The 26,641-nt window shown below is 46.9% G+C and overlaps 1 protein-coding gene across 4 annotated transcripts in view; it reads right to left on the bottom strand.

Moving 5' to 3' along the window:
- Positions 1–26,641, bottom strand: part of aadat (aminoadipate aminotransferase) — an 85,690-nt gene that overhangs the window by 12,600 nt on the left and 46,449 nt on the right. For all 4 annotated transcript variants that reach the window (XM_078215122.1, XM_078215124.1, XM_078215123.1 and 1 more), the window contains 5 exons: positions 25,503–25,568; positions 22,780–22,862; positions 20,973–21,069; positions 9,019–9,080; positions 8,145–8,209 (listed from right to left, as the gene is read on the bottom strand). In XM_078215122.1, coding sequence (XP_078071248.1) covers positions 8,145–8,209; positions 9,019–9,080; positions 20,973–21,069; positions 22,780–22,862; positions 25,503–25,568 — 373 coding nt within the window. The remainder of the gene's footprint in view (positions 1–8,144; positions 8,210–9,018; positions 9,081–20,972; positions 21,070–22,779; positions 22,863–25,502; positions 25,569–26,641) is intronic.

Genomic DNA, 26,641 nt, shown 5'->3' with positions numbered 1-26,641 from the left:
TTGAAGAGATTATTTAAAACATCAGACTCTACACTCCTGCCCAACAGCGCATGCCAACTGTTCCATGGCACGGGCAGTGTATCATCGGGGTCAATCTGCTAGGTAACAACCCTGATTGACCCTTGATCATCTATTTAAATATGGCGGGCAGGCTTCCGAACTCGGCACCTGCCCACCCAGTTGCCACATGATGTGGATGGGCAGTGGTTGGGTGCCCAGTGCCCCCACCCCAACAAAAACACCTCTGGCAGTAAAATGCAGCCCTTTATTTTTAAAAAAAATTTTCTTGCTTCTGTTTAAGGGCAATTAGGGATGGGCAACAAATGTTGGACTTGGCAGCAACACCCATGTCCGATGAAGGAATAAAGAAGAAAAGTGCAATCCACATAGTGCTGGGGTGATACTGGTTAGGCAGGCCAGCATTCAACAACTCCAGAAGGTCGTGCCAGATTCTGCCACGCTAAGGGTGTCTTCTTGCTGCTTTTTTTTAGGGCCTAGGGGGAGGAAGTGGCGTAGTGGTATTGTCACTGGACTAGCAAGCCAGAGGCCCAGGGTAATGTCCTGGGGACCTGGGTTCAAATCGAATCTGAATGCAATAAAAAACATCTGGAATTAAAAAGGTCTACTGAGAACCAACCCATTGTCGATTGTTGTAAAAACCCATTTGGTTCACTATTGCCCCATAGGGAAGGAAATCTGCCATCCTTAGGTGGTACAGTGGTTAGCACTGCTGCCTCACAGCACCAGGGTCCCAGGTTCGATTCCCGGCTTGGGTCACTGTCTGTGCGGAGTCTGCATGTTCTCCCATGTCTGCGTGGGTTTCCTCCGGGTGCTCCGGTTTCCTCCCACAGTCTGAGAGATGTGCTGATTCAGTGCATTGGCCATGCTAAATCCTCCCTCAGTGTACCCGAACAGGTGCCGGAGTGTGGCGACTAGGGGAATTTCACAGTAGCTTAATTGCAGTGTTAATGTAAGCCTACTAGTGACACTAATAAATAAACTGGACCTGGTCTGTCTTGCACGTGACTCCAGAGCCACAGTAATGTGGTTGACTCTTACATTCCCTCAAATGATGTGGAGATGCCGGCGTTGGACTAGGGTAAGCACAGTAAGTAGTCTCACAACACCAGGCTAAAGTCCAACAGGTTTATTTGGTAGCACAAGCTTTCGGAGCGCTGCTCCTTCATCAGGTGAAAGGGCAATGCTCCGAAAGCTCGTGCTACCAAATAAACCTGCTGGACTTTAGCCTGATGTTGTGAGATTATTTACTGTGCCCTCAAATGGCCTAGCAAGCCAATCAGCTTTAAGGGCAATTAGGGATGGGCAATAAATTCTGGCCCAGCCAGCAAGACCCATATTCAGTAAATAAATTAAAAAGTCAATTTATGGGTTTTGAGAGCTGTTTTCTCTTGTCTAAAACAGAATTTGACCGCATGTCAATTATTCTGACTGATACAGTGGACAAAATGGGAGAAGTGACATTGGCAGTAACTGGTGGGCATGTTGGACATTATTCAAACTCCTCGACCTCAGACAAATGGTGAAAGCATGCATCAGGTCAGGTAACATCTAAGAAGATTGAAAGAAAAGGGAAGGTTGATATTTTGGATGAAGCGCACCACTTGGATGTGCTAGCCAGTCTTCATTATTTATTTATTAGTGTTACAAGTCGGCTGACATTGACACTGCAATGACTTTACTGTGAAAATCCCCCAGTCGCCACACTCCGCCGCCTGTTCGGGTACACTGAGGGAGAATTTAGCATGGCCAATGCACCTAACCAGCACGTCCTTCCGACTGTGGGAGGAAACCGGAGCACCCAGAGGAAACCCACGCTGACACGGGGAGAACATGCAGACTCTGCACAGACGGTGACCCAAGCTGGGAATCGAACCTGAGTCCCTGGCACTGAGAGGCAGCAGTGCTAAACACTGTGCTCCCGTACTGCCCAGCTGAAGTGTTAAACCTAAGACCTGCCTGCTTTCTCAAAATACCCCAAGGCACGATTAAACAAAGGGGTGTTCCTTTTGTGCTTTGACTCATCTTTAGCCCTTAACCAACTACTTTCTCAGAAGACGAAGGGAATTTGACATGTCAGCTACAACTCTCACCAACTTTTACAGATGCACCATAGAAAGCATTCTTTCTGGTTGTATCACAGCTTGGTATGGCTCCTGCTCTGCCCAAGACCGCAAGGAACTACAAAAGGTCGTGAATGTAGCCCAATCCATCACACAAACCAGCCTTCCATCCATTGACTCTGTCTACACTTCCCGCTGCCTCAGCAAAGCAGCCAGCATAATTAAGGACTCCACGCACCCCGGACATTCTCTCTTCCACCTTCTTCCGTTGGGAGAAAGATACAAAAGTCTGAGGTCACGTACCAACCGACTCAAGAACAGCTTCTTCTCTGCTGCTGTCAACCTTTTGAATGGACCTACCTTACATTAAGTTGATCTTTCTCTACACCTAAGCTATGACTGTAACACTACATTCTGCACTCTCTCGTTTCCTTCTCTATGAACGGTATGCTTTGTCTGTATAACGCGCAAGAAACAATATTTTTCACTGTATGTTAATACATGTCACAATAATAAATCAAATCAAACACCTACTCATTTTTTTATATTCGTCCAAAGGAACTTGGCTTAGACAGCATTTATAGCCCATCCGCAATTGCCTTTGAACTGAGTGGCTTGCTAGGCTGCTTCAGAGGGCACTTAAGAGTCAACCACATTGCTATGGCTCTGGAGTCACATGTAGGCCAGACCTGGTACGGACCTGGTTCCTTCCCTAAAGGGCATTAGTGAACCAGATGGGTTTTTCCGACAATCGACAATGGTTTCATGGTCATCAGTAGATTCTTAATTCCAGATTTTTAAAAATTGAATTCAAATTCCACCGCTTTGTCGACTTTTAATTGCAGATTTTTGATTTGATTTGACTTATTGCCACATGTATTGGCATACAGCGAAAAGTATTGTTTCTTGCACACTATACAAAGCATACCATTCATAGAGTACATAGGGGAGAAGGAAAGGAGAGGGTGCAGAATGTAGTGTTACAGTCATAGCTAGGGTGTCGAGAAAGATCAACTTAGTGTGAGGCAGGTCCATTCAAAAGTCTGATGGCAGCAGGGAAGAAACTGTTCTCGAGTCGGTTGGTATGTGACCAGCGGTGTGCCTCAGGGATCAGTGCTGGGTCCACTGTTATTTGTCATTTATATTAATGATTTGGATGAGAATATAGGAGGCATGGTTAGTAAGTTTGCAGATGACACCAAGATTGGTGGCATAGTAGACAGTGAAGAAAGTTATCTCCGATTGCAATGGGATATTGATCAATTGAGCCAGTGGGCTGACGAATGGCAGATGGAGTTTAATTTAGATAAATGCGAGGTGATGCATTTTGGTGGATTGAACCAGGGCAGAACTAACTCAGTTAATGGTAGTGCGTTGGGGAGAGTTGCAGAACAAAGAGATCTAGGGGTACATGTTCATAGCTCCTTGAAAGTGGAGTCACAGGTGGACAGAGTGGTGAAGAAGGCGTTTAACATACTTGGTTTCATTGGTCAGAACATTGAATACAGGAGTTGGGATGTCTTATTGAAGTTGTACAAGACATTGGTAAGGCCACACTTGGAATACTGTGTACAGTTTTGGTCACCCTATTATAGAAAGGATATTATTAAACTAGAAAGAGCGCAGAAAAGATTTACTAGGATGCTACCAGGACTTGATGGTTTGAGTTATAAGGAGAGGCTGGATAGACTTGGACTTTTTTCTCTGGAGCATAGAAGGCTGAGGGGTAATCTTATAAAAGTCTATAAAATAATGAGGAGCATAGATCAGCTAGATAGTCAATATCTTTTCCCAAAGATAGGGGAGTCTAAAACTAGAGGGCATAGGTTTAAGGTGAGAGGGGAGAGATACAAAAGTGTCCAGAGGGGCAATTCTTTCCACATAGAGGGTGGTAATTGGACCAAACTGCCAGAGGTAGTAGTGGAGGCGGGTACAATTTTGTCTTTTAAAAAGCATTTAGACAGTTACATGGGTAAGATGGATATAGAGGGATATGGGCCAAATGCAGGCAATTGGGATTAGCTTAGGGGTTTTTAAAAAAAAGGGCGGCATGGACAATTTGGGCCGAAGGACCTGTTTCCATGCTGTAAACGTCTGTGACTCTATGACCTCAGACATTTGCACTTTTTCCAGGTGGAAGAGAGTATGTCCAGGGTGAGTGGGGTCCTAGATTATGCTGGCTGCTTTTCTGAGGCAGCGGGAAGTGTAGTCAGAGTTAATGGATGGGAGGCTGGTTTGCGTGATGGACTGGGCTACATTCACGATCTTTTGTAGTTTCTTGCGGTCTTGAGCAGAGCAGGAGCCATACCAAGCTCTGATACAACCAGAAAGAATGCTTTCTGTGGTGCGTCTGTAGAAGTTGGTGAAATTTGTACCTGACATGCCAAATGTCATTAGTCTCCTGAGAAAGTGGAGGCGTTGGTGGGCTTTCTTAACTAAAGTGTCCACATAGATTGTTATGGAATTCAAATTTTACCATCTGCCATGGTGGGATTTGAACCATCTCTCCAGAGCATTACCCTGGGATTACTTGTCCAATGACAACATCACTATGCCACCACATTTGTGGGGTTTTCTTTAAGTTATTCATTCACGGGGTGTGGGTATCACTGGCTAGGTAGAAGCGACTTCTGGAGAACAGAAGAACCATTAAGAATTAAGGGTGGTTGCTGCTGCGAGGCCATTGCTGTGGAGGGGGAACCCTATCATTTGAAAGGAGGAATCCCACCCCTCGTTAATAAGCACCCTGAAGGTGCAGTCTGCTGAAACCGCCAACCCAGAGGTGGACGTGGAGATGTGGATATTGTAAATTCATTCCAGATTTGCCTGTTGCTAATTCCCATCATTCTCTTCTCCAGAAGATTAGAAGGAAGCCAGGAGACTGGAAATTATCCCTGTTTAAATAGCAGCTGGTTTCTGTTTTTAGTTACTGCTTATTTCCGCAGTCCAATAATCCAAGTTATAGACTTTGTCTGGTGTTCATTTGATTGGGTCAGTGTTCAGAATAGAAGGAAAAGGTTTGTTCAGGACGAAGACAGAAACAGGTCCATATATTCTCCGCAGCTCAAAAAGATCTGAGCAATGGGTAAACATAGAGTTATGTATAATTTACAGTGCAGAAGCAGATCCTCTCGCCCAATAATTCTGTCCCAGTGTTTATGCTCCACATGAGCCCCCACCCACCCCCTTGTCACCTCGCCCCATCAGCATTTCCTTCTGTTCCTGTCTGTCTTGTGTGTGTACCGACGGTGCAAAGATGTGCAGGTTAGGTGGATTGGCCATGTTAAATTGCCCCTTGGTGTCCCAAGATGCGAAGGATAGGTGAATTAGCAGGGTAAATACGTGGGGTTACGGGGATAGGGCCTGGGTAAATCAGCCCTAAACCTAAAACCATGGTGTAACCTAAGACTAGCCTCCCATCCATTGACTCTGTCTACACTTCCCACTGCCTCGGCAAAGCAGCCAGTAGCCAAAGGACCCCACGCATCCCGGACATTCTCTCTTCCACCTTCTTCCATCGGGAAAAAGATACAAAAGTCTGAGGTCACGTACCAACTGATTCAAGAACAGTTTCTTCCCTGCTGCCATCAGACTTTTGAATGGACTTACCTTGCATTGAGTTGATCTTTCTCTGCACCCGAGCTATGACTGTAACACTACATTCTGCACTCTCTTGTTTCCTTCTCTATGAACGGTATACTTTGTCTGTATAGCGCGCAAGAAACAATACCTTTCACTGTTTGCTAATACATGTGACAATAAATTAAATCAAATCAAATCAAAATGGGTAAGATGAACTGTTGGAGACTCAGTGCAGACTCAATGGGCCGAATGGCTTCCTTCTGCACTGTGGGGATTCAGTGAAAGACAAGAAATCAGACAGCGTTTAAAACAGGGCTTCCTAAACACTGGATTACGATCCTAGGGTGAGCAGTAAGGCTTGCGAGCTCTGAGGTTGCAATGGCAGCTGTGGGTTGCAGACTCAGATTTGACAATAAACATGCGTGACTTTTCCTTTGCCTGTGACCGTGGTCTAATCCGATGAGTTCTGAGGCCCGATCGCCGACAGCAACAGAGCCTGCAAAATAGTAAGTGACTTGGTGTCTTTTTAGCTCTCGCTGTCTCATTCGTACATTGGCAGCACACGCCTTCCCCGTGGAACCGCCAGCTCATCCACAGTCTCCGGTGATCTGACTGGCCCTCCTGTCTGTAGAACCCATCCCTTCATCTGTCCTTATCCCTGTGCTCTCTGACCGATATCGACTCTTGGCTAAAATCCTCATCCTTGTTCTGAACTCCTACTATGATCTTGCTTCTCTCCATCTCCCCAACCTCACAACCTCCCCAGTCATCTGCTTTTCTCTCATACTGGCCTCTTGCCTTCCCTAATTTTAATCACTCCACGATTGGTGGCAGTGTCTTCAGTCACCAAGATTCTGAAATTCCCTCCATAAATCTCTCTGCCTCCTCCTTTAACATACTCTTTAAAGCCTTTATCTATTCGAGTTCTTTGAGGTAGTAACAAGCAAGGTGGATAAAGGGGGACCAGAAGATGTGGTGTCCTTAGATTTGCGAAACACATTTCCTCAGGTACCACATCAAAGGTTACTAGGTGGCGCGGTGGCACAGTGGTTGGCACTGCTGCCTCACAGCGCCAGGGACATGGGTTCGATTCTTGGCTTGGGTCACTGTCTGTGTGGAGTTTGCACATTCTCCCCGTGAATGTGTGGGTTTCCTCCGGGTGCTCCGGTTTCCTCCCACAGTCCAAAGATGTGTAGGTTAGGTGGATTGGCCATGCTAAATTGCCTTTAGTGTCAGGGGGACTAGCTAGGGTAAATGCATGGGGTTGTGGGGATAGGGCCTGGATGGGATTGTGGTCGGTACAGACTTGATGGGTCAAATGGCCACCTTCTGAACTGTAGGATTCTATGATTCTAGACGAACGCATATGGTACAACAGGATAACATGTTTGTTTGGATAAAGGACTGGTTAACCAACAGGAAGCAAGAATAGGCATAAATGGATCTTTCTCAGGTTGGCAAGCCATAACTAGTGGAGGGCTACACGGATAAGTGCTGGAGTGTCTAATAATTTACAATCCATATCAATAACTTGGATGAAGGGATTTGCCGATGACACCAAGATAGGTGAGTTGTCAAGAGGAGGTAAAGCATCTGTAAAGGGTTGTGGATAGGTCAAGTAACTGGGTAAAAACTTTCGACCATAAAACCTTGAGAAATCGGAACACGAGTAGGCCATTCAGTCCTTCGAGACTGCCCGGCCATTTAATAAGATCAAGCAGATGGAGCATTATGTGGGAGAATTATGTGGTGGATTTGTCCACTTTGGCAGGAAGAATGGAAACGCAGTATGTTATTTAAACGGAGAGAGATTGCAGAACTTGGTGGTACAGTGGGTGCCCTGATTTAGAAAGGTGAATGGAAGGTTGGTGTTTATTGCAAGAGGAATGAAATATAAAAGGACTTTTTGCTGCAGCTGTACAGGATTGACCACACCTGGAGTACTGTGTAGAGTCTCAGTGTCCTGGGCTGGTCACGCTGTGGTCAGCCAGCAGTCGAGGTGGTTCTTTGGACCCAATTACTCCCCCCGCCTCCCCCCACCCCACCCTCACCTCCCCCCTTCATGGCGATGCTCAGACCTGTGTTTCCCTGAAGTGGGATCATGTCGTGCCTATGTGTCCGCCAGCCACTTTCCCTGCTGCGAGGGACTGCAGTTCATCATCGACATTCGCAACCAAATTCGAATTTAATTTGATGGAGATATCCGACTAATTCCGGTTTTATTGACGTTCAAGTGTTGGTGCCCCTTTCAGTAGGATGAAGTGCCCCCACCCCTCCCACCCCCCCCCTCCCATCCCCACTCTGCCAGTCATCCCGCCCTCCTGGGGGTTGGGGTCGGAGGAACCGGTTAAAGTGACAGCGATTGTTCAGATGTAACTCTGAATTCTCTACGGAGCACCATGGGGTGCTTTAGACATTAACGGAGTTGTGTCGATGTTCATGATATTTCGCGCGGTGGTCGTGTAACTTTGCAGGTTTTACCTTTCAGCCACCTTTCAGCAGACAACTGCATGGCATCTCGCTGCTTGGCATAAAACTCCACCACACTGTCGTAAAACAATGAGAAAAGGAACAATTCAAATCACTCAGTAACATGTTGGGTATTTTAAATTCTCACAAAAATAACCCTCAAATTATTCTACAGCACACACAACATACACACACACAAATGCACACACACAAATGCACACACACAACTCGCAACACACTCAACATGCAAACATGCACACAACGCACAAACATTCACACCATATTCACACACACTCGTGCGCTCACACACACACACGCACACTCGCTCACACACGCGCACTCACTCGCACACACTCTCTCTCAAACACACACACTCTCTCTCAAACACACACACTCTCTCTCAAACACACACACTCTCTCTCAAACACACACACTCTCTCTCAAACACACACACTCTCTCTCAAACACACACACTCTCTCTCAAACACACACACACTCTCTCACACTCACTCAGCTCCTCATTCAACTATTTCTTCAAAAAAATCTCCCTCATCTTTGCTTGAAACAAATCTCAGACTAACTATTCTTTCTGGAGTCTCGAGCGTAACTGATAACTCGCACTGACTAACCATAAACCAGCATCAATCTGTGTCCCCTAGTTACCAATCCCTCTGTCACTGGAATCAGTTTCTTCTGATTAATTCTATCAAAACTATTCATGATTCTGAAAACATCCATCAAATATTCTCTCAACCTTCTCTGTTCAAAAATTAACGTTTCTTTTGGCTTTTTGAAGCTGGAAGAAAGTGGAATGAAATATAAACCCCTGGCGAATTCACTGATCGTATCCCATCACCGAGAGAAACATTAACGCTGTCATTCTTACCTGTCAACATGCTTCAGGAAGCCATCCTGTCCCCACTGCTGAAGTAACTGCAGAACCATGAGCTAGAAATGGAGCACAGATTAATTGTACACACTCTGTCACACTTAACCAAGCAGAAACACCTAGAATTCAACATTATCATAGAATCCCTACAGTGCAGAAGGAGGCCATTCGGCCCATCATGTCTGCACCGACCACAATCCCACCCAGGCCCTATTCCCATAACCCCACATATTTACCCTGCTAATTCCCCCGACACTAAGGGTCAACTTAGCATGGCTAATCAACCTAACCCGCACATCTTTGGACTGTGGGAGGAAACCCACGCAGACACGAGGAGAACGTGCAGACTCCGCACAGGCAGTGACCCAAGTTGGGAATCAAACCCGGGTTCCTGGCGCTGAGAGGCAGCAGTGCTAATCATTGTGCCACTGTGCCGCCCTAATTCCAACTCCAACCTGAAAGGATAAGGCATTGCACCCCATCTTGGGCTTCCCATCCAGGCCCCATCTTTGATCTTAGCCAAAAGGCCAAGTTGGGAGATTTGCTGCTATGGATGCTGATTACATAAAATCCTGCAGTGCAGAAGGAGGCCATTCGGCCCATCGAATCTGCACCGACCACAATCCCACACAGGCCCTATCCCCATAACCCCAAGCATTTACCCTAGTTAGATCCCCTGACACTGATGGTCAATTTAGCATGGCCAATCCATTACCCATCTCCAACCCTACCTCATCTGCTGCTGAAGCCCTCATCCACGCCTTAGCTACTCCTAGACTCCACTACCCCAGCACACTCGAGGCTGACCTCCCAAATCCTCTACAAACTGGAGGCCATCCAAATCTCTGCTGCTGGTGTTTTAGCAAGTTCCCGTTCAACCCTCTCACCCTTGCGCTCGCTGACTTACACTGGCTCCTGATTTAAACATTTTCATCCTTCCTTTTCCCAAGTTCCTGCCTGACCTCAACCCTCCCCAAGCTCCGAATCTCTTCCAGTTCCACAATCCTCCGAGGTATCTGCGTCCTTTAATACTGACTCCCTGAGCATTGCCCAATTTCAATCACCCAGCCGTGGCTCACTGAGCTTCTGGTTGCCCAGGCTCTGAATTCCCTGTATCTCTCTCCCTCTCTTTCCTTTCCATTTCTTGAGACCTCCCTCTTTGACCAACCTTTGCCTTACAATCTCTTTATATGGCTTGATGCTAAATTGCCCCTTAGTGTCAAGGGGGCTAGCTTGAGTAAATACATAGGGTTATGGGGTTGGGTCTGGGTGGGATTGTAGTGGGTGCAGACTTGACGGGTCGAATTGCCTCCTTCTGCACGGTAGGATTCTATGATTCTATATGGTGTTCTGTAATGCCCCTGTGAAATGCCTTGGGATTATTTGAAATGCCTGTATTATTTGAAAGGTGCTATATAGATAGATGCTGTTGTTGTACGTCTGGTAGAGAAGGCGGGTGTCGACAACAAGACCTGATGTGATTGTGAAGAATCAATCCTTCAGCCTGGACATCTGCTTCTTTGAGAAAACTGATTTAAGTGTTTGACCTTCACACACGGACTCTGGAAATTTTCCAAATCTTCCCACCAATTCAACTGTTACAGAAGAGGTCTAGTCATAGCGATGTGTCGATATTATTGTCGATTATTGAAACAAGAAAAGTTTAAACGTTTATTTATTAGTGTCACAAGTAGGCTTACATTAACACTGCAATGAAGTTACTGTGAAAATCCCCTCGTTGCCACACTCCGGTGCCTGTTCGGGTACACTGAGGGAGAATTTAGCATGGCCAATGCACCTAACCAGCACGTCTTTCAGACTGAGGGAGGAAACCGGAGCACCCGGAGAAAACCCACGCAGACATGGGGAGAACATGCAAACTCCGCACAGACAGTGACCCAAGCCAGGGATTGAACCCAGGTCCCTGGCACTGTGAGGCAGCAGGGTTCACCACTGTGCCACCATGCTGTCCTCTGCTTAGTTCTTAATTATTTTACAAATTCAACAAACATCATGCTGCGCAATTCCCTCATTTTATCCTCAAGTCTATCTCAGCCTCAATCATAGAATCCCTACAGTGCAGAAGGAGGCCATTTGGCCCATTGAGCCCACACCTACAACAATCCCACCCAGGTCCTATCTCCGTAACGCCATGTATTTATCCTAGCTAATCTCCTTGACACTAAGGGGCAATTTACCATGGCCAATCCACAACACGTCTTTCGGACTGTGGGAGGAAACTGGAGCAACCAGAGGAAACCCACGCAGACACGGAGAGAATGCGCAAGTTACATGCAGGCAGTCACCCGAGGCTGGAATTGAACCCGAGTCCCTGGCGCTGTGAGGCAGCAGTGCTAACTGTGCCACTGCGCCACCCCTCATGTCTACCTCAGGCTAAAGTCAAAGTCAGCAATGAAATATAAACCGTTGAGGTAACGATCAGACTGTGCAAGTTACAGTAACTAATGAAACAAACTGAGAAAGGCAGAAAGGGGTCTAGTAACCAGGGCGGAAAAGAATGGTAGAGTTTGAGTCAAGTTCCCTGACACAATCCAGAAGGACTGTTGACACAGGGGCAGAACTGATAAAGATCCCCAAGCTCAGCACAGATCAAGAACTAAAAGAAATTTGGATTTATATCGTATCTTTCATGGCCGGAGGAATACTTTACAACCAATGAAATATCTTTGAAGAGTGGTTTAGTTGAAGTTTATTTATTAGTCTCACAAGTAAGGCTTACATTAACACTACAATGAAGTTACTGTGAAAATCCTCTAGTCACCACACTTCGGCGCATGTTCGGGTACACAGAGGGAGAATTTTGTATGGCCAATGCACCTAACCAGCGCATCTTTTGGACTGTGGGAGGAAACCGGAGCACCCGGAGGAAACTCTCGCAGACACAGGGAAAATGTGCAAACTCCACACAGACGGTGACCCAAGCTGGGAATCGAACCTGGGTCCCTGGCGTTGTGAGTCGGGAGTGCGAACCACTGTGCCACCATGCCGCTGCCCCTTTACTTTCACAGAGATTGTATGAATGGTAATGGAAGAACATGGTAGATGCAGGGAGGATGTTCTTGATGGTGGGGGAGTCCAGAACCAGGGGTCACAGTCTGAGGATTCGGGGTAGACCATTTAGGACTGAGATGAGGAGACATTTCTTCACCCAGAGAGTGGTGAGTCTGTGGAATTCATTACCACAGGAAGTAGTTGATGCCAAAACATTGAATGTATTCAAGAGGCGGCTGGATATAGCACTTGGGGTGAATGGGATCAAAGATTATGGGGAGAAAGCAGGATTAGGCTATTGAGTTGGATGATCAGCCATGATCGTAATGAATGGCGGAGCAGGATCAAAGGGCCAAATGGCCTCCTCCTGCTCCTATCTTCTATGTTTCTATGTAACATCTCATTTTCTAAACATGGGTTAATCATTTGAGTAATTCTACTTGTTGCAAATGTCTATTCTAATTAAACCGGCAGGGGGAGGAATTTTCACAATAAACATTTGAGATAAAATGATGTGATGTGCAAATAATCAAGCACCTTATTTAATATGAAGGAATGAATTGTTTGATGGGGCGGTTAAATGGTCTGTCAAGTGAGATTATGTATTCATGGCAGATTGGTTCTTCATCTACTCCATCACTCAAACCAACCAATCATTTTAATCAATTGATTATTTAGCAAAGCAATTTGTCAATGACAACTCTAATCTACAATTTGCAGCATCAGGCTGAGATACTAATTTATCTTTTGAGGCAATCGATTCCTTGCTCCCTTGCACTTTCGATATTGCAGTCTTTTTACTCGAGCCTGTCCATCAGGTTTGAATAAAAATCCAGCAACATTTCTGCATCCACTTCTTGTAGCTACGTAAATCATCCCGTTTCTGGCCCTTCGAGATGAAGATCACCTCATTCATCATCCATATGACCATAAGATGTCGGAGCAGAAGTCGGCCATTGGGCCTATTGTGTCTATTCTGCCATTCAATGAGATCATAACTGATCATAGGACCATAGAATCCCTACAATACGGAAGGAGGCCAATCGACCCCTTGAGTCTGTACCAACCAGAGTCCCACACAAGCCTTATTCCCGTAACCCCATATATTTACCTTGCTAAACCCTCTGACACTCAGGTCAATTTAGCATGACCAATCAACCTAACCCGCACATCTTTGGACTGTGGGAGGAAACCAGAACACCCGGAGGAAACCCACGCAGACACGGGGAGAACATGCAAACTCCACACAGTGATCTGATGTGATAGTCCTCAACTCCATTTTCCCGGCCTATCTCCTTGATTCCCTTACTGATTAACAATCTGTTTATCTCAGCCTTGAACAAACTTAATGACCCAGCCTCGACAGGTAAAGAATTCCACTGATTCACTACCCTCTGAGGGAAGAAATTCCTCCTCATCTCTGTCTTAAATGGGCGACGCCCTTACTCTGAGATTATGCCCTCTGGGACTCTCCCACAAGGGGAAACAACCTTTCAGCATCTACTTTGTCACGCCCCCTGAGAGTCCCATATGTCATTTTTCCCGTGTCTGCATGGGTTTCCTCCGGGTGCTCCCACAGTCCAAAGATGTGCAGGTTAGGTGGATTGGCCATGCTAAATTGCCTGTTTGTGTCAGGGGGACTAGCTAGGGTAAATGCATGAGGTTATGGAGATAGGGCATGGGTGGGGTTGTGGTCGGTGCAGACTTGATGGGCCGAATGGCCTCGTTCTGCACTGTAGGGATTCTATGTAAACAACATCCATCGTGGCAAATCTCCCAACTTGGCTTTTTGGCTGAGATCAAGCATCAGACCGATTCCAAGATGGAGTGCAATGCCTGATCTTGTCAGCTTGGATCTCGTTTATCTCTCTTATGGGGACCTCAAATTGGATTCAGCTGGATTTTGAAGCAAGCAAGGAATGGATTTGGGTTTGGCCACTCCAGTCTGAGCATTGGCTTTGTAACTTTAAGAATGGAGTTTAAAAAAATAAGGTCGCTTCTCATTCTTCTGAATTCCAGTGAGTACACGCCCAACCTACTCAACCCCCTCCTCATAAGAAAATCCTCGGGGTCAACCTCGTGAACCTTCTCTGGACTGCCTTCAATGCCAGTATATCTTTCCTGAGATAAGGCAACTAATACTACATAGTAGTACAGAGTAGTAAGGGCGTGGAATGCCCTGCCTGTAGCAGTGGTGGACTCATCAATGTTGAGAGCGTTCAAGTGGTTATTGGATAAACATATGGATGATATTGGAATAGTGTAGATTAGAGGGGCTTTAGATTGGTACCACTGGTCGGCGCAACATCGAGGGCTGAAGGGCCTGTACTGTGCTGTAATGTTCTATGTTCTATAATAGGGCAGCATGGTGGCACAGTGGTTAGCACTGCTGCCTCACAGCCCCAGGGACCACAGTTCGATTCCCGGCTTGGGTCACTGTCTGTGTGGAGTCGACACATTCTCCCCTTGAACTGAATGCTTCGCTGGGCTATTTCAGAGGCCATTAAGAGTCAACCACACTGCTGTAGCTCTGCAGTCACATGTAGGCCAGACCAGGTAAGGATGGCAGATTTCCTTCCCTAAAGGACATTAGTGAACCAGATGGGTTTTTACAACAATTGATGAAAGGTTCATGGCCACCATTACTGAGACTGACTTTGAATTCTATATTCATGATTTGTTTTTCAACCCCGTGTCGGCGTGGGTTTCCTCCGGGTGCTCCGGTTTCCTCCCACAGTCCGAAAGATGTGCTGGTTAGGTGCATTGGCCATGCTAAATTCTCCCTCAGTGTACCCGAACAGGTGCCGGAGTGTGGCGACCAGGGGATTTTCACAGTAACTTCATTGCAGTGTTAATGTAAACCTACCTGTGACACCAAAAAATAAACTTTTAAATGTTAAGTATTCCAGGTGTGGTCTAACTAATGTCTTGTATAGTTTTAGCAAGACTTCCCTATTTTTACACTCCATTCCCTCCCGTTCACGGTGGGTACGTAGGTGACTGCTATTATTAAAGTATTCTGATGACAACTTATTGAGATTTTCCTCTTTAAATAAACCTGGAACATGTATGGATAATAACCTCAAACATTTTTCCATGTTGGGTTCTCAAGTCTACAGACCCTGTCTGGGTGATGCCATGTTTCAGAATGGATCACCAGCTTTTGTGGAGGTGGTTGGTTTGGGGGTGGGGGGGTTGTTGGAAGGGAGGGATTCCAAAATATATTTTGGACTGAAAAGTACATCACGTCTTGGAGCTCAATGAATGAAATGGCATTGGAAATCGAGGAGGGATTAGATTTGACTGAGAGAGCTTAGGGAACAAAACAGGGTTTAGAAACATAGAAAAACTACAGCACAAACAGGCCCTTCGGCCCACAAGTTGTGCCGAACACATCCCTACCTTCTAGACCTACCTATAACCCTCCATCCTATTAAGCTCCATGTACTCATCCAGGAGTCTCTTAAAAGACCCTATTGAGTTCGCCTCCACCACCACTGACGGCAGCCGATTCCACTCGCCCACCACCCTCTGTGTGAAAAATTTACCCCGAACATCTCCCCTGTACCTACCCCCCATCACCCTAAACCTGTGTCCTCTCATAGCAGACATTTCCACCCTGGGAAAAAGCCTCTGAGAGTCCACCCGACCTATGCCTCTCAACATCTTATACACCTCTATTAGGTCTCCTCTCATCCTTCGTCTCTCCAAGGAGAAAAGACCGAGCTCCCTCAGCCTATCCTCATAAGGCATGCCACTCAATCCAGGCAACATCCTTGTAAATCTCCTCTGCACCCTTCCAATCTTTTCCACATCCTTCCTATAGTGAGGCGACCAGAACTGAGCACAGTACTCCAATTTGGGTCTGACAAGGGTCTTATATAGCTGCATCATTATCCCCGGACTCCTAAACTCAATCCCTCGATTGATAAAGGCCAGCACACCATACGCCTTCTTAACCACCTCCTCCACCTGCGGGGCCGATTTTAGAGTCCTATGGACCCGGACCCCAAGATCCTTCTGATCCTCTACAGTACTAAGAGTCTTTCCCTTTATATTGTACTCCTTCATCCCATTTGACCTACCAAAATGGACCACGACGCATTTATCTGGGTTGAAGTCCATCTGCCACTTGTCCGCCCAGTCTTGTATCCTATCTATGTCCCTCTGTAACTTCTGACATCCCTCCAGACCCCACCAACCTTCGTGTCGTCGGCAAACTTACCAACCCATCCCTCCGCTTCCTCATCCAGGTCATTTATGAAAATGACAAACAGCAAAGGTCCCAGAACAGATCCCTGGGGCACACCACTGGTGACCGACCTCCATTTAGAAAAAGACCCATCTATACCCACTCTCTGCCTCCTTTGGGCAAGCCAGTTCTGGATCCACCGGGCAGCAGCCCCTTGGATCCCATGCCCTCTCACTTTTTCTAGAAGCCTTGCTAAAATCCATATAAACCACATCTACCGCCTTCCCTTCGTCAATGTGTTTAGTCACATTTTCGAAGAACTCCACCAGGCTCTGCCCTTGACAAAGCCATGCTGAGTATTCTTGAGCATACTAAACCTCTCTAAATGCTCATACATCCTGTCCCTCAGGATCTTCTCCATCAGTTTACCAACCACTGAGGTTAGACTCACCGGTCGGTAATTACCTGGGCTATCCCTATTCCCCTTCTTGAAAATAGGAACCACATCCGCAATCCTCCAATCCTCCGGCACCTCTCCCGTCTCCATCAACGACGCAAAGATCATTGCCAGAGGCTCTGCAATCTCTTCCCTCGTCTCCCACAGTAACCTGGGGTACATCCCATCCGGACCCGGCGACTTATCTATCTTGATGCCATTCAAAGATTCCAGCACAACCTCTTTCTTTAAGTCCACATACTCAATCCTTTCAGTCCACCGCACGCCCACAGTACATCCACCCAGGTCCTTCTCCTCTGTGAAAACCGAGGCAAAATACTCATTGAGTACCTCTGCCATTTCTACTGGTTCCGTACAGACTTTCCCGCCTTCACCTTTTATCGGCCCTATTCCGTCACGTCTCATCCTTTTACTCTTCACATATTTTTAGAACGCCTTAGGGTTCATGGACAAGTTGGGCCGAAGGGCCTGTTTCCATGCTGTAAACCTCTATGACTATGAGGACTGGAGTACTATTTTGTGAAGATATGGAACTTTATGTAGATGGTATGAGGCACTTCATCCAGGGAGCGGTGATGATGCCCAGACTAAGTCGATGGCACCATGCAAATTCTCAGTCAGAAGTCTGAAAGCTTGGAGAAGCGTCAAGAATCACAACAAACTAAAAGGTAGACAAATTATATTTGTCTACCTTTTGGTATATTTATATTAATGATTTGGATGAGAATATAGGGGGCATGGTTAGTAAGTTTGCAGATGACACCAAGATTGGTGGCATAGTGGACAGTGAAGAAAGTTATCCCCAATTGCAGCGGGATCTTGATCAATTGGGCCAATGGGCTGACGAATGGCAGATGGAATTTAATTTGGATAAATGTGAGGTGATGCATTTTGGTAGATTGAACCAGGGCAGGACTTACTCTGTTAATGGTAGGGCGTTTGGGAGAGTTACAGAACAAAGAGATCTAGGGGTACATGTTCATAGCTCCTTGAAAGTGGAGTCACAGGTGGACAGAGTGGTGAAGAAGGCATTCGGCATGCTTGGTTCCATCGGTCGGAACATTGAGTACAGGAGTTGGGACATCTTGTTGAAGCTGTACAAGACATTGGTAAGGCCACACTTGGAATACTGTGTACAGTTTTGGTCACCCTATTATAGAAAGGATATTATTAAACTAGAAAGAGTGCAGAAAAGATTTACTAGGATGCTACCGGGACTTGATGGATTGAGTTATAGCGAGAGGCTGAATAGACTGGGACTTTTTTCTCTGGAGCGTAGGAGGCTGAGGGGTGACCTTATAGAGTTCTATAAAATAATGAGGGACATAGACAAGGTAGATAGTCAATATCTGTTCCCAAAGGTAGGGGAGTCTAAAACGAGAGGGCATAGGTTTAAGGTGAGAGGGGAGAGATACAAAAGTGTCCAGAGGGGCAATTCTTTCACACAGAGGGTGGTGAGTGTCTGGAAGAAGCTGCCAGAGGTAGTAGTAGGGACGGATACAATTTTATCTTTTAAAAAGCATTTAGATAATTACATGGGTACGATGGGTATAGAGGGATATGGGCCAAATGCGGGCAATTGGGATTAGCTTAGGGGTTTTTAAAAAAAAGGGCCGCATGGACAAGTTGGGCCGAAGGGCCTGTTTCCATGCTGTAAACCTCTATGACTCTAAATGAATGGGGGGGGGGGGGGGGGGGGTAGTGCTGATGACACTTGTTACTGTAATCTCCCGAAGATCACTTGGCTACCATGAAGAGTTGGAGAAAAATTTCCCAAGGTGGCATTTAATGATTTAGTGCCCTCTGCATTGGTGAGGTTAGGGTGTGTGTGTGTGTGGCACCCTGTATTTACCCACGCGGGGAACGGGATAAGAAAACCCTTGTGGTGTGGCTCGCAAGCTTTCAGTGAGGTGGATGGTGGTGGGTGGGTGTTCCTCCTTGAAAAGCACACAATGCCTGGCTGACTGGCCCGGGTATTAGGAGGCAGAGAGAGAGAAGTCCCCACTTGCTGCTGAACTCCTTCCTGAGCGACCCTCTCCCATCCCAACATAATTCACCTCTGGCCTGGGTCCATGACGATTCTGAGCCTCAGGTGGCTAGCAGCTTTTGGGGGTGGGGCCTTGGTCCCAGGTATATTAGGAAGTGGCGATGCGAGGGGGTGTTGCCAGCTCTCCAGCCAGCTGGCAAGGTGCCCCTGGCTTCCATTAAGTCCAGTCCTGAGTGTTTATTGAGGAAATGTTCCACATTGAACAGTGACAGCACATCCAAAGCACTTCATTGGCTGGGAAGTGTTTGAGTCACCTAAGCGTTTGCAGATTCTCTTTCAACAGGTAGCATGTATTGATGCACCATAGAAAGCATCCTTTCCGGTTGTGTCATAGCTTGGTATGGCTCTTGCTCTGCCCAAGACAGCAAGAAACTACAAAGGGTCATGAATGTAGCCCAATCCATCACGCAAACCAGCCTCCCATCCATTAAATCTGTCTACAATTCCCGCTGCCTCGGGGAGAAGCAGCCAGCACAATGAAGGACCCCATGCGCCCTGGATATACTCTCTTCCATCTTCTTCCGTTGGGAAGAAGATACAAAAGTCTGAGATCACGTACCAACCGACTCAAGAACAGCTTCTTCCCTGCTGCCACCAGAATGGACCTACCTTGCACGGGATAGTGTCATCTATATGGACTTTAGTAAAGCGTTTGACAAAGTACCTCATGGTAGGTTGGTGCAAAAGGTTGGATTTCATGGGATAAAGGGGGAGGTGGCTAGATGGGTGGAGAACTGGCTTGGTCACAGAAGACTGAGGGTGGTAGTGGAAGGGTCTTTTTCCGGCTGGAGGCCTGTGACTCGTGGTGTTCACAGTAAGATGTTTAACAACACCAGGTTAAAGTCCAACAGGTTTATTTGGTAGCAAAAGCCACACAAGCTTTCGGAGCTGCAAGCGAAGGGGCTTGCAGCTCCGAAAGCTTGTGTGGCTTTTGCTACCAAATAAACCTGTTGGACTTTAACCTGGTGTTGTTAAACTTCTTACTGTGTTTACCCCAGTCCAACGCCGGCATCTCCACATCATGACTAGTGGTGTTCCGCAGGGCTCTGTATTGGGACCTCTGCTGTTTGTGATTTATATAAACGATCTGGAAGAAGGTGTAACTGCGGTGTCAGTAGGTTTGCAGACAACACGAAATTGGCTGGACTTGCAGATAGTGAGGAACATTGCCAGAGGCTACAAATGGATATAGATAGGCTGGAAATTTGGGCAAAGAAATGGCAGATGGAGTTCAATCCTGATAAATGCGAAGTGATGCATTTTGGTAGAACTAACATAGAGGGGAGCTATACGATGAATGGCAGAACCATAAAGGGTGCAGATACGCAGAAGGACCTGGGTGTTCAAGTCCACAGATCCTTGAAGGTGACGTCACAGGTGGAGAAGGTGGTGAAGAAGGCATATGGGATGCTTGCCTTTATGGGACAGGGCATAGAGTATAAAAGTTGGGGTCTGATGTTGCAGATGTATAGAACGTTGGTTCGGCCGCATTTGGAATACTACGTCCAGTTCTGGTCGCCACACTACCAGAAGGACGTGGAGGCTTTAGAGAGAGTGCAGAGGAAGTTTACCAGGATGTTGCCTGGTATGGAGGGGCTTAGTTATGAGGAGAGATTGGGTAAACTGGGGTTGTTCTCCCTGGAAAGACAGAGGATGAGGGGAGACCTAATAGAGGTGTATAAAATTATGAAAGGCATAGATAGGGTGAACGGTGGGAATCTTTTCCCCAGGTCGGTGGTGACATTCACGAGGGGTCATAGGTTCAAGGTGAGGGGGGGCGGGGGGGGGGGGAAGTTTAACACGGATATCAGAAGGACGTATTTTACACAGAGGGTGGTGGGGGCCTGGAATGCGCTGCCGGGCAAGGTGGTGGAGGCGGGCACACTGGGAACGTTTAAGACTTATCTAGATAGTCACATGAAAGGAGTGGGATTGGAGGGATACAAAAGAATGGTCTAGTTTGGACCAGGGAGCGGTGCGGGCTTGGAGGGCCAAAGGGCCTGTTCCTGTGCTGTATTGTTCTTTGGTCTTTGCATTAAGTTGATCTTTCTCTACACCCTAGCTATGACTGTTACACTACATTCTGAACTCTCTCCTTTCCTTCTCTATGAACGGTATGCTTTGTCTGTATGGCACGCAAGAAACAATACTTTTCATTGTATACTAATACATGTGACAATAACAAATCAAATCAAAACTTACCCCTCTGATTTAAATTTGATATTAATCAGGAACAAGCTTACCTGTGTGAAGGAACTGACGTGCATCGTGGAAACCTGAATATGTAAAACCACTTGGTCTATGAGTGGCTTAGGACCAGTTACGAATCCTATTCTCAGCCTATTAAAACACAGAATGGCCTGATTATTTTTTTGAAGGTTCCTTTCCTTTCCATATATGGGGGTGAATTTTCCTGTTCCATCCACCACGGGAACCGTAGCAGGCGCGGGGTGGGTGGGGTAGGGGGGGGGGGGGGCGGGGGATAGTGGACCAGAGAAAGGTCGGGCAGGATTTTTAGGCCAAGCGCGGCTGGAAAAACCCACTCATAGATCACAGAATTGTTATGATGCACAAGGAGGCCATTCAGCCCATCATGTCCGTACCGGCTCTCCAAATGAGCATCATGACTTGGTGCCATTCCCTTGCCTTTTCCTCGTACCCCATGTACAAAAGCATCTAATGCCCTCTTGAAAGCCTCGATTGAGGCTTGAGTATTTAGCACGTCTTAACATTCAAGGCTATGGGCCAAGTTCTGGCAAGTGGGATTAGGTGGGCAGATCAGGACCTTTCATGCGTCGGTGCTGTCGGTGAGCCGAAGGGCCTCTTCTGCACTGTAGTATTCTGTGATTCTGTGAACCTGCCTTCAGGCACTTCCAGATAGTGCATTCCAGGCCCCAAACACTCACTGTGTCAACAAGCTTTTTCTCGCATCATATTTGCTTCTTTTGCAAATCACTAAAATCCACTGGCTGTTGTCAGAAGCTTCTTTTGGATGGGCACACAGTGGTGGTAGTCCTGGCTGCCTGGCATACAACAGGTGAGGAGATGCCGGCGTTGGACTGGGGTAAACACAGTAAGGAGTCTAACAACACGAGGTTAAAGTCCAACAGGTTTATTTGGTCGTAAACGCCACTAGCTTTTGGAGCGCTGCTCCTTCGTCAGGTGAGTGGGTCAGGTCAGGTCAGCGGTCACGGGCATTCGGCCTCTGATCTCCGGGTAAGCGTTCTCCAAGGCGGCCTTCACGACACACGACAGCGCAGAGTCGCTGAGCAGAGACTGATAGCCAAGTTCTGCACACATGAGGACGGCCTCAACCGGGATCTTGGGTTCATGTCACACTATCTGTAACCCCCACAACTTGCCTGGACTTGCAAAATCTCACTGGCTGTCCTGTCTGGAGACAATACACATCTCTTTAACCCATGCTAAATGCTCTCTCCACTCACATTGTCTGTACCTTTAAGACTTGATTAGCTGTGAAGACTCGCATTCCAATCATTATTCATTATTCTGTAACTTGAGTTTGTGTCTTTATATGCCCTGTTTGCTAACAGATCTCCCACTCACCTGACGAAGGAGCAGCACTCCGAAAGTTAGTGGCGTTTGCTACCAAATAAACCTGTTGGATTTTAACCTGGTGTTGTTAGACTCCTTACACAACAGGTGGGCAGCTTAAGACAGGTACCCATAGTAAAGTTATTATTAGTTATTTATTTATTAGTCACAAGTAGGCTTACATTCACACTACAATGGAGTTACTGTGAAAATCCCCTAGATGCCACACTCTGGCGCCTGTTCGGGTACACTGAAGGAGAATTTAGCATGGCCAATTCACCTAACTTGCACATCTTTGGACGGTGACAGGTAACCGGAGCACCCGGAGGAAACCCACGCAGACACAGGGAGAACGTGCAGACTCTGCACAGACAGTGACCCAAGCTGGGAATCGAACCCGGGTCCCTGGCGCTGTGAGGGAGCAGCATTAACCACTGTGCCACCCCCACGCCCCCAACCTTCACTAACAACAGTAAAGAGAGACAACGTCCTTACCCTGAAGACAAGATCTTGGAGAAGGAATCTGTCCTGATTACCCGACCATCAACATCCAAAGAAAGAAACGAGGGAGCCCAAGGCTGAAAGTCAAATGAAAAACACAACAGTCATAATCAGCCGTTCAGAACAAAATGAATACCCGTCATGGCATCTCAGCTGTGGGAAGTGGGTAGCGCTGTCTCTCCTCCGAGTCAGGTAGTTGCAGGTTCAAAGTCTAGATCCAGAAATATGAGCACTGATATATAGGCTGGCACTCCCACTTTTCAAGGTATTGTCTTTCAAATGAACTGTTAAAAATAGGATTTGCCTAAGCTCCCATGTGGACATAAAAAGATTCCATGGTACCCTTGTACATAGGGTGGCACAGTGGTTAGCACTGCTGCCTCACAGCACCAGGGACCCAGGTTCAATTCTGGCCTCGGATCATTGTCTGTGTGGAGTTTGCATGCTCCCCCCCTTGTCTGTTTGGGTTTCCTCCGGGTACTCCGGTTTCCTCCCATGGTCCGAAAGACGTGCTGGTTTGGTGCATTGGTCATGCTAAATTGCCCCTTAGCATCCCAAGGTGTAGGTGAGAGGGATTAGTGAGGTAAATATGTGGGGTTATGGGGATAGGGCCAATGTAAGATGCTCTGTTGGAGAGTCAGTGCAGACTCGATGGGCCAAATGGTCTCATTCTGCACTATACAGATTCTATGATTCTAAGAAAGCATTATTAATTTAACGCCATAGTTTGCAACAATCTATATTATGAACTCAGTTTTACTTCTTTACATTCCCCTGCTCCCCCAACTCAAGAACCCGACTCAAGAACAGCTTCTTCCCTGCTGTCATCAGACTTTTGAATGGATCTACCTCACATTAAGTTGATCTTTCTCTACACCCTAGCTATGACTGTAACACTACATTCTGCACTCTCTCTTTTCCTTCTCTATGAACAGTATGCTTTGTCTGTACAGCACCCTAGAAACAATACTTTTCACTGTATACTAATATATGTGACAATAATAAATCAAATCAAAATCAAATCAAGAGTTTCCTTATCATGTGAAATCTTGAAGTTTCATTCACTTTTCCTGGACCGAGCAAAAAGCCCTCCAGAATTCATTTTAATTCTCCTTAGTATTCCAGCTATTCACCGAGGGGAAAAAGAATCAGATGGAGATCCTTCCATCATCTTTTAGCTCAGAAATCCTCCAGAAATCAATAGATTTCGCCATATTGAAGCTATAAAGGGATATAGGGATAGGGCAGGAACATGGGGATGAGGTAGAAGATAAGTTTAAGACTTTGAATTAGTAAGTGTTTGAAGGGCTATGGTGAACGGGCAGGAAAGTGGAGTGGAGGCCGAGATGAGATCAACCATGACCGTATTAGAGGCGCAGCAGGTGCGAGGGGCTGAATGGCCTACTCCTGCTCTCAGTTCTTGTGATTTCTTATGATCTAGTTGGATAGTGAAGCAGGCTCAAGGGGCTGAATGGCCTAGATCTGCTCCTACTTTCTTTGTTCCTGGTCCTGGGTAGCAACTCATTGCAGGAACATGGTAACAAGGGCCTAGCTATATCTACATCAAGGGAAGCCTCATCATTTAAATAATGGCATCTAACTACTGAAGGAGACATTGCATCCCACAACCAAAGATTTGGTCCGAAGGATGTCCCCATCTGTCAGAGATACCTTTCTTTAGATGAGCTTAAAATTGAGAACCTCTCTGCCTTCTCTTAAAAAATACATTCATGGGGTGTGGGTGTTGCGGGCTAGTCCAGCATTTACCACCCATACCCAAGTGTCCTCGAGAAGGTGGTGGTGAGCCACCTTCTTGAAGTGCTGCAGTCCCTGTGGTTTAGGTGCACCCACAGCAGATCTAAAGGATCCAGCTGGATATAAAAGATCCCATAGCACTATTCCGAAGAGAAGGGGAAATGTTCTGGTGCTTAATCAACATCAGGCTGTTTGGGGGGTTTGCTACCGTGTTTCCTGCATTACAACAGTGACTACACTTCCAAAGAACATAACAGGCCATAACAACCCGCAGTCCAAAGATGTGCGGGTTAGGTCAATTGGCTGTGCTAAATTGACCCTAGTGTCGGGAGGTTAGCAGGGTAAATATGTGGGGATATGGGAATAGGTCCTGGGTGGGATTGTTGTCAGTGCAGACTCGATGGGCCGAATGACCTCCGTCTGCACTGTCGGGATTCTATGGAATGTCCTGGGATTATCATAGAATTCCTACAGTCCATTGGAGGTAGTCCTGAGAAGGTTCACAAGGAGGTCATTCCGCACATTCACCGGAATTCTATCGCACAGCCCGCCACAAGAATTGGAGCGGGTGAGGAGCAGACAATGGGAAGGTCCGTTGACCTCAGGCAAGATTTTTCGGTTTTGGGTCGAGCGAGACCGTGAAATCCCCCCCATTGAGTCTGCACCAACAGCAATCCCACCTAGGCCCTATCCCGGTATTTACCCTGCTAATCCCCCTGACACTAAGGAGCAATTTAGCGTGGCCAATTCACCTAACCCAGACATCTTTGGAATGTGGGAGGAAACCGGACCACCCGGAGGAAACCCACACAGACACGGGGAGAATGTGAAGACCCTGCACTGACAGTCACCCGAGGCCGGAATCGAACCTGGGTTCCTGGCGCTATGAGGCAGCAGCGCTAACCAGTGCACCGTGCCGATTTTATGGAAAACAATATATAAAAGTAAATATTTTCTTTTACCTTTTCAAACTGCAGAAAGTAATAAGGATCATCTTCAATTATCAGTAAATTATATTTCCTGGCAATCTGCGAAAATAAAAAGAATTTATTGAATTTATACAGTGGCTGTTCTTATTTTCCTAATGTTTACAAATTGTTCCTCTAGTTTTACGACAATTTCAATCTACAAGAGTTCAGATTTCACCCATGGAAACGGTGAATATCCTCACTTCTGACCTTATGATGGAGGGAAGGTCATTGATGAAGCAGCTGAAGATGGTTGGGCCGAGGACACTACCCTGAGGAACCCCGGCAGTGATAACCAGGAGCTGAGGTGATTGACGTCCAAGCAACACAAACATCTCCCTTTGTGCCAGGTATGACTCCAACCAGTGGAGAGTTTCCCCCTGATTCCCTTTGACTCCTGTTTTGTTGGGGCTCCTTGATGCCGCAGTCGGTCAAACGCTGCCTTGTTGTCAAGGGCAGTCACTCTCTCCTTGACCTGGTGAACAGCTGCTGTCCAAAGCAAAGGAAATGGAAACCAAGTGATGCAGAGCTTACACCAGGTTGTCGATGCACTCCCCTACCCCTTTATGTGGTCCCTGGGTATTCGAAATACTGGTACGGCAGGTAAGAAAATTTCTAGATATTGCAAATGCATTGCTCCCTCAAACACCAACTGTTCCCTTCCCACATTTGTTTCTGACAGATTGAGGGAGAGAAAGGATCTCTGATTGGGGAAGCAGTGAACACTGGTGGCAGTGAGTGTGCTGAGGGGACCAGATAAGCGATGAGTGGGAGGCAAAGGCACAGCAAGGCAGGGGGGAGAAAGCGTTGCAGTGAATGCGTGGAAGAGCGAATGAGCTTGAAAGAGCATGTGGAATCCAGACGGTCACCCAGGCTGGGAATCGAACCCTGGGTCCTTGGCTCTGTGAGGTAGCACTGCTAACCTCTGTGCCAACGCGCCGCCAATGGTTTAACCAGTTTGCGGCTGGCTAGAAGATACCAGCATGGCTTTCAGAGAGGTAGAGCATCCTGACAACTGCTTTCAAAGGGTTCACGGGTGGCACAGCGGTTAACACTGCTGCCTACAGTGCCCAGGACCCAGGTTCGATTCCCAGCTTGGGCCATTGTCTGTACAGAGTCTGCGTGTTCTCCCC

The sequence above is a fragment of the Mustelus asterias genome, chromosome 6, assembly GCF_964213995.1.
Source record: "Mustelus asterias chromosome 6, sMusAst1.hap1.1, whole genome shotgun sequence".
NCBI lineage: Eukaryota > Metazoa > Chordata > Chondrichthyes > Carcharhiniformes > Triakidae > Mustelus > Mustelus asterias.
The sequence above is the reverse complement of the archived record's forward strand: the minus strand, read 5'-3'. Positions and strand labels throughout refer to the sequence as shown.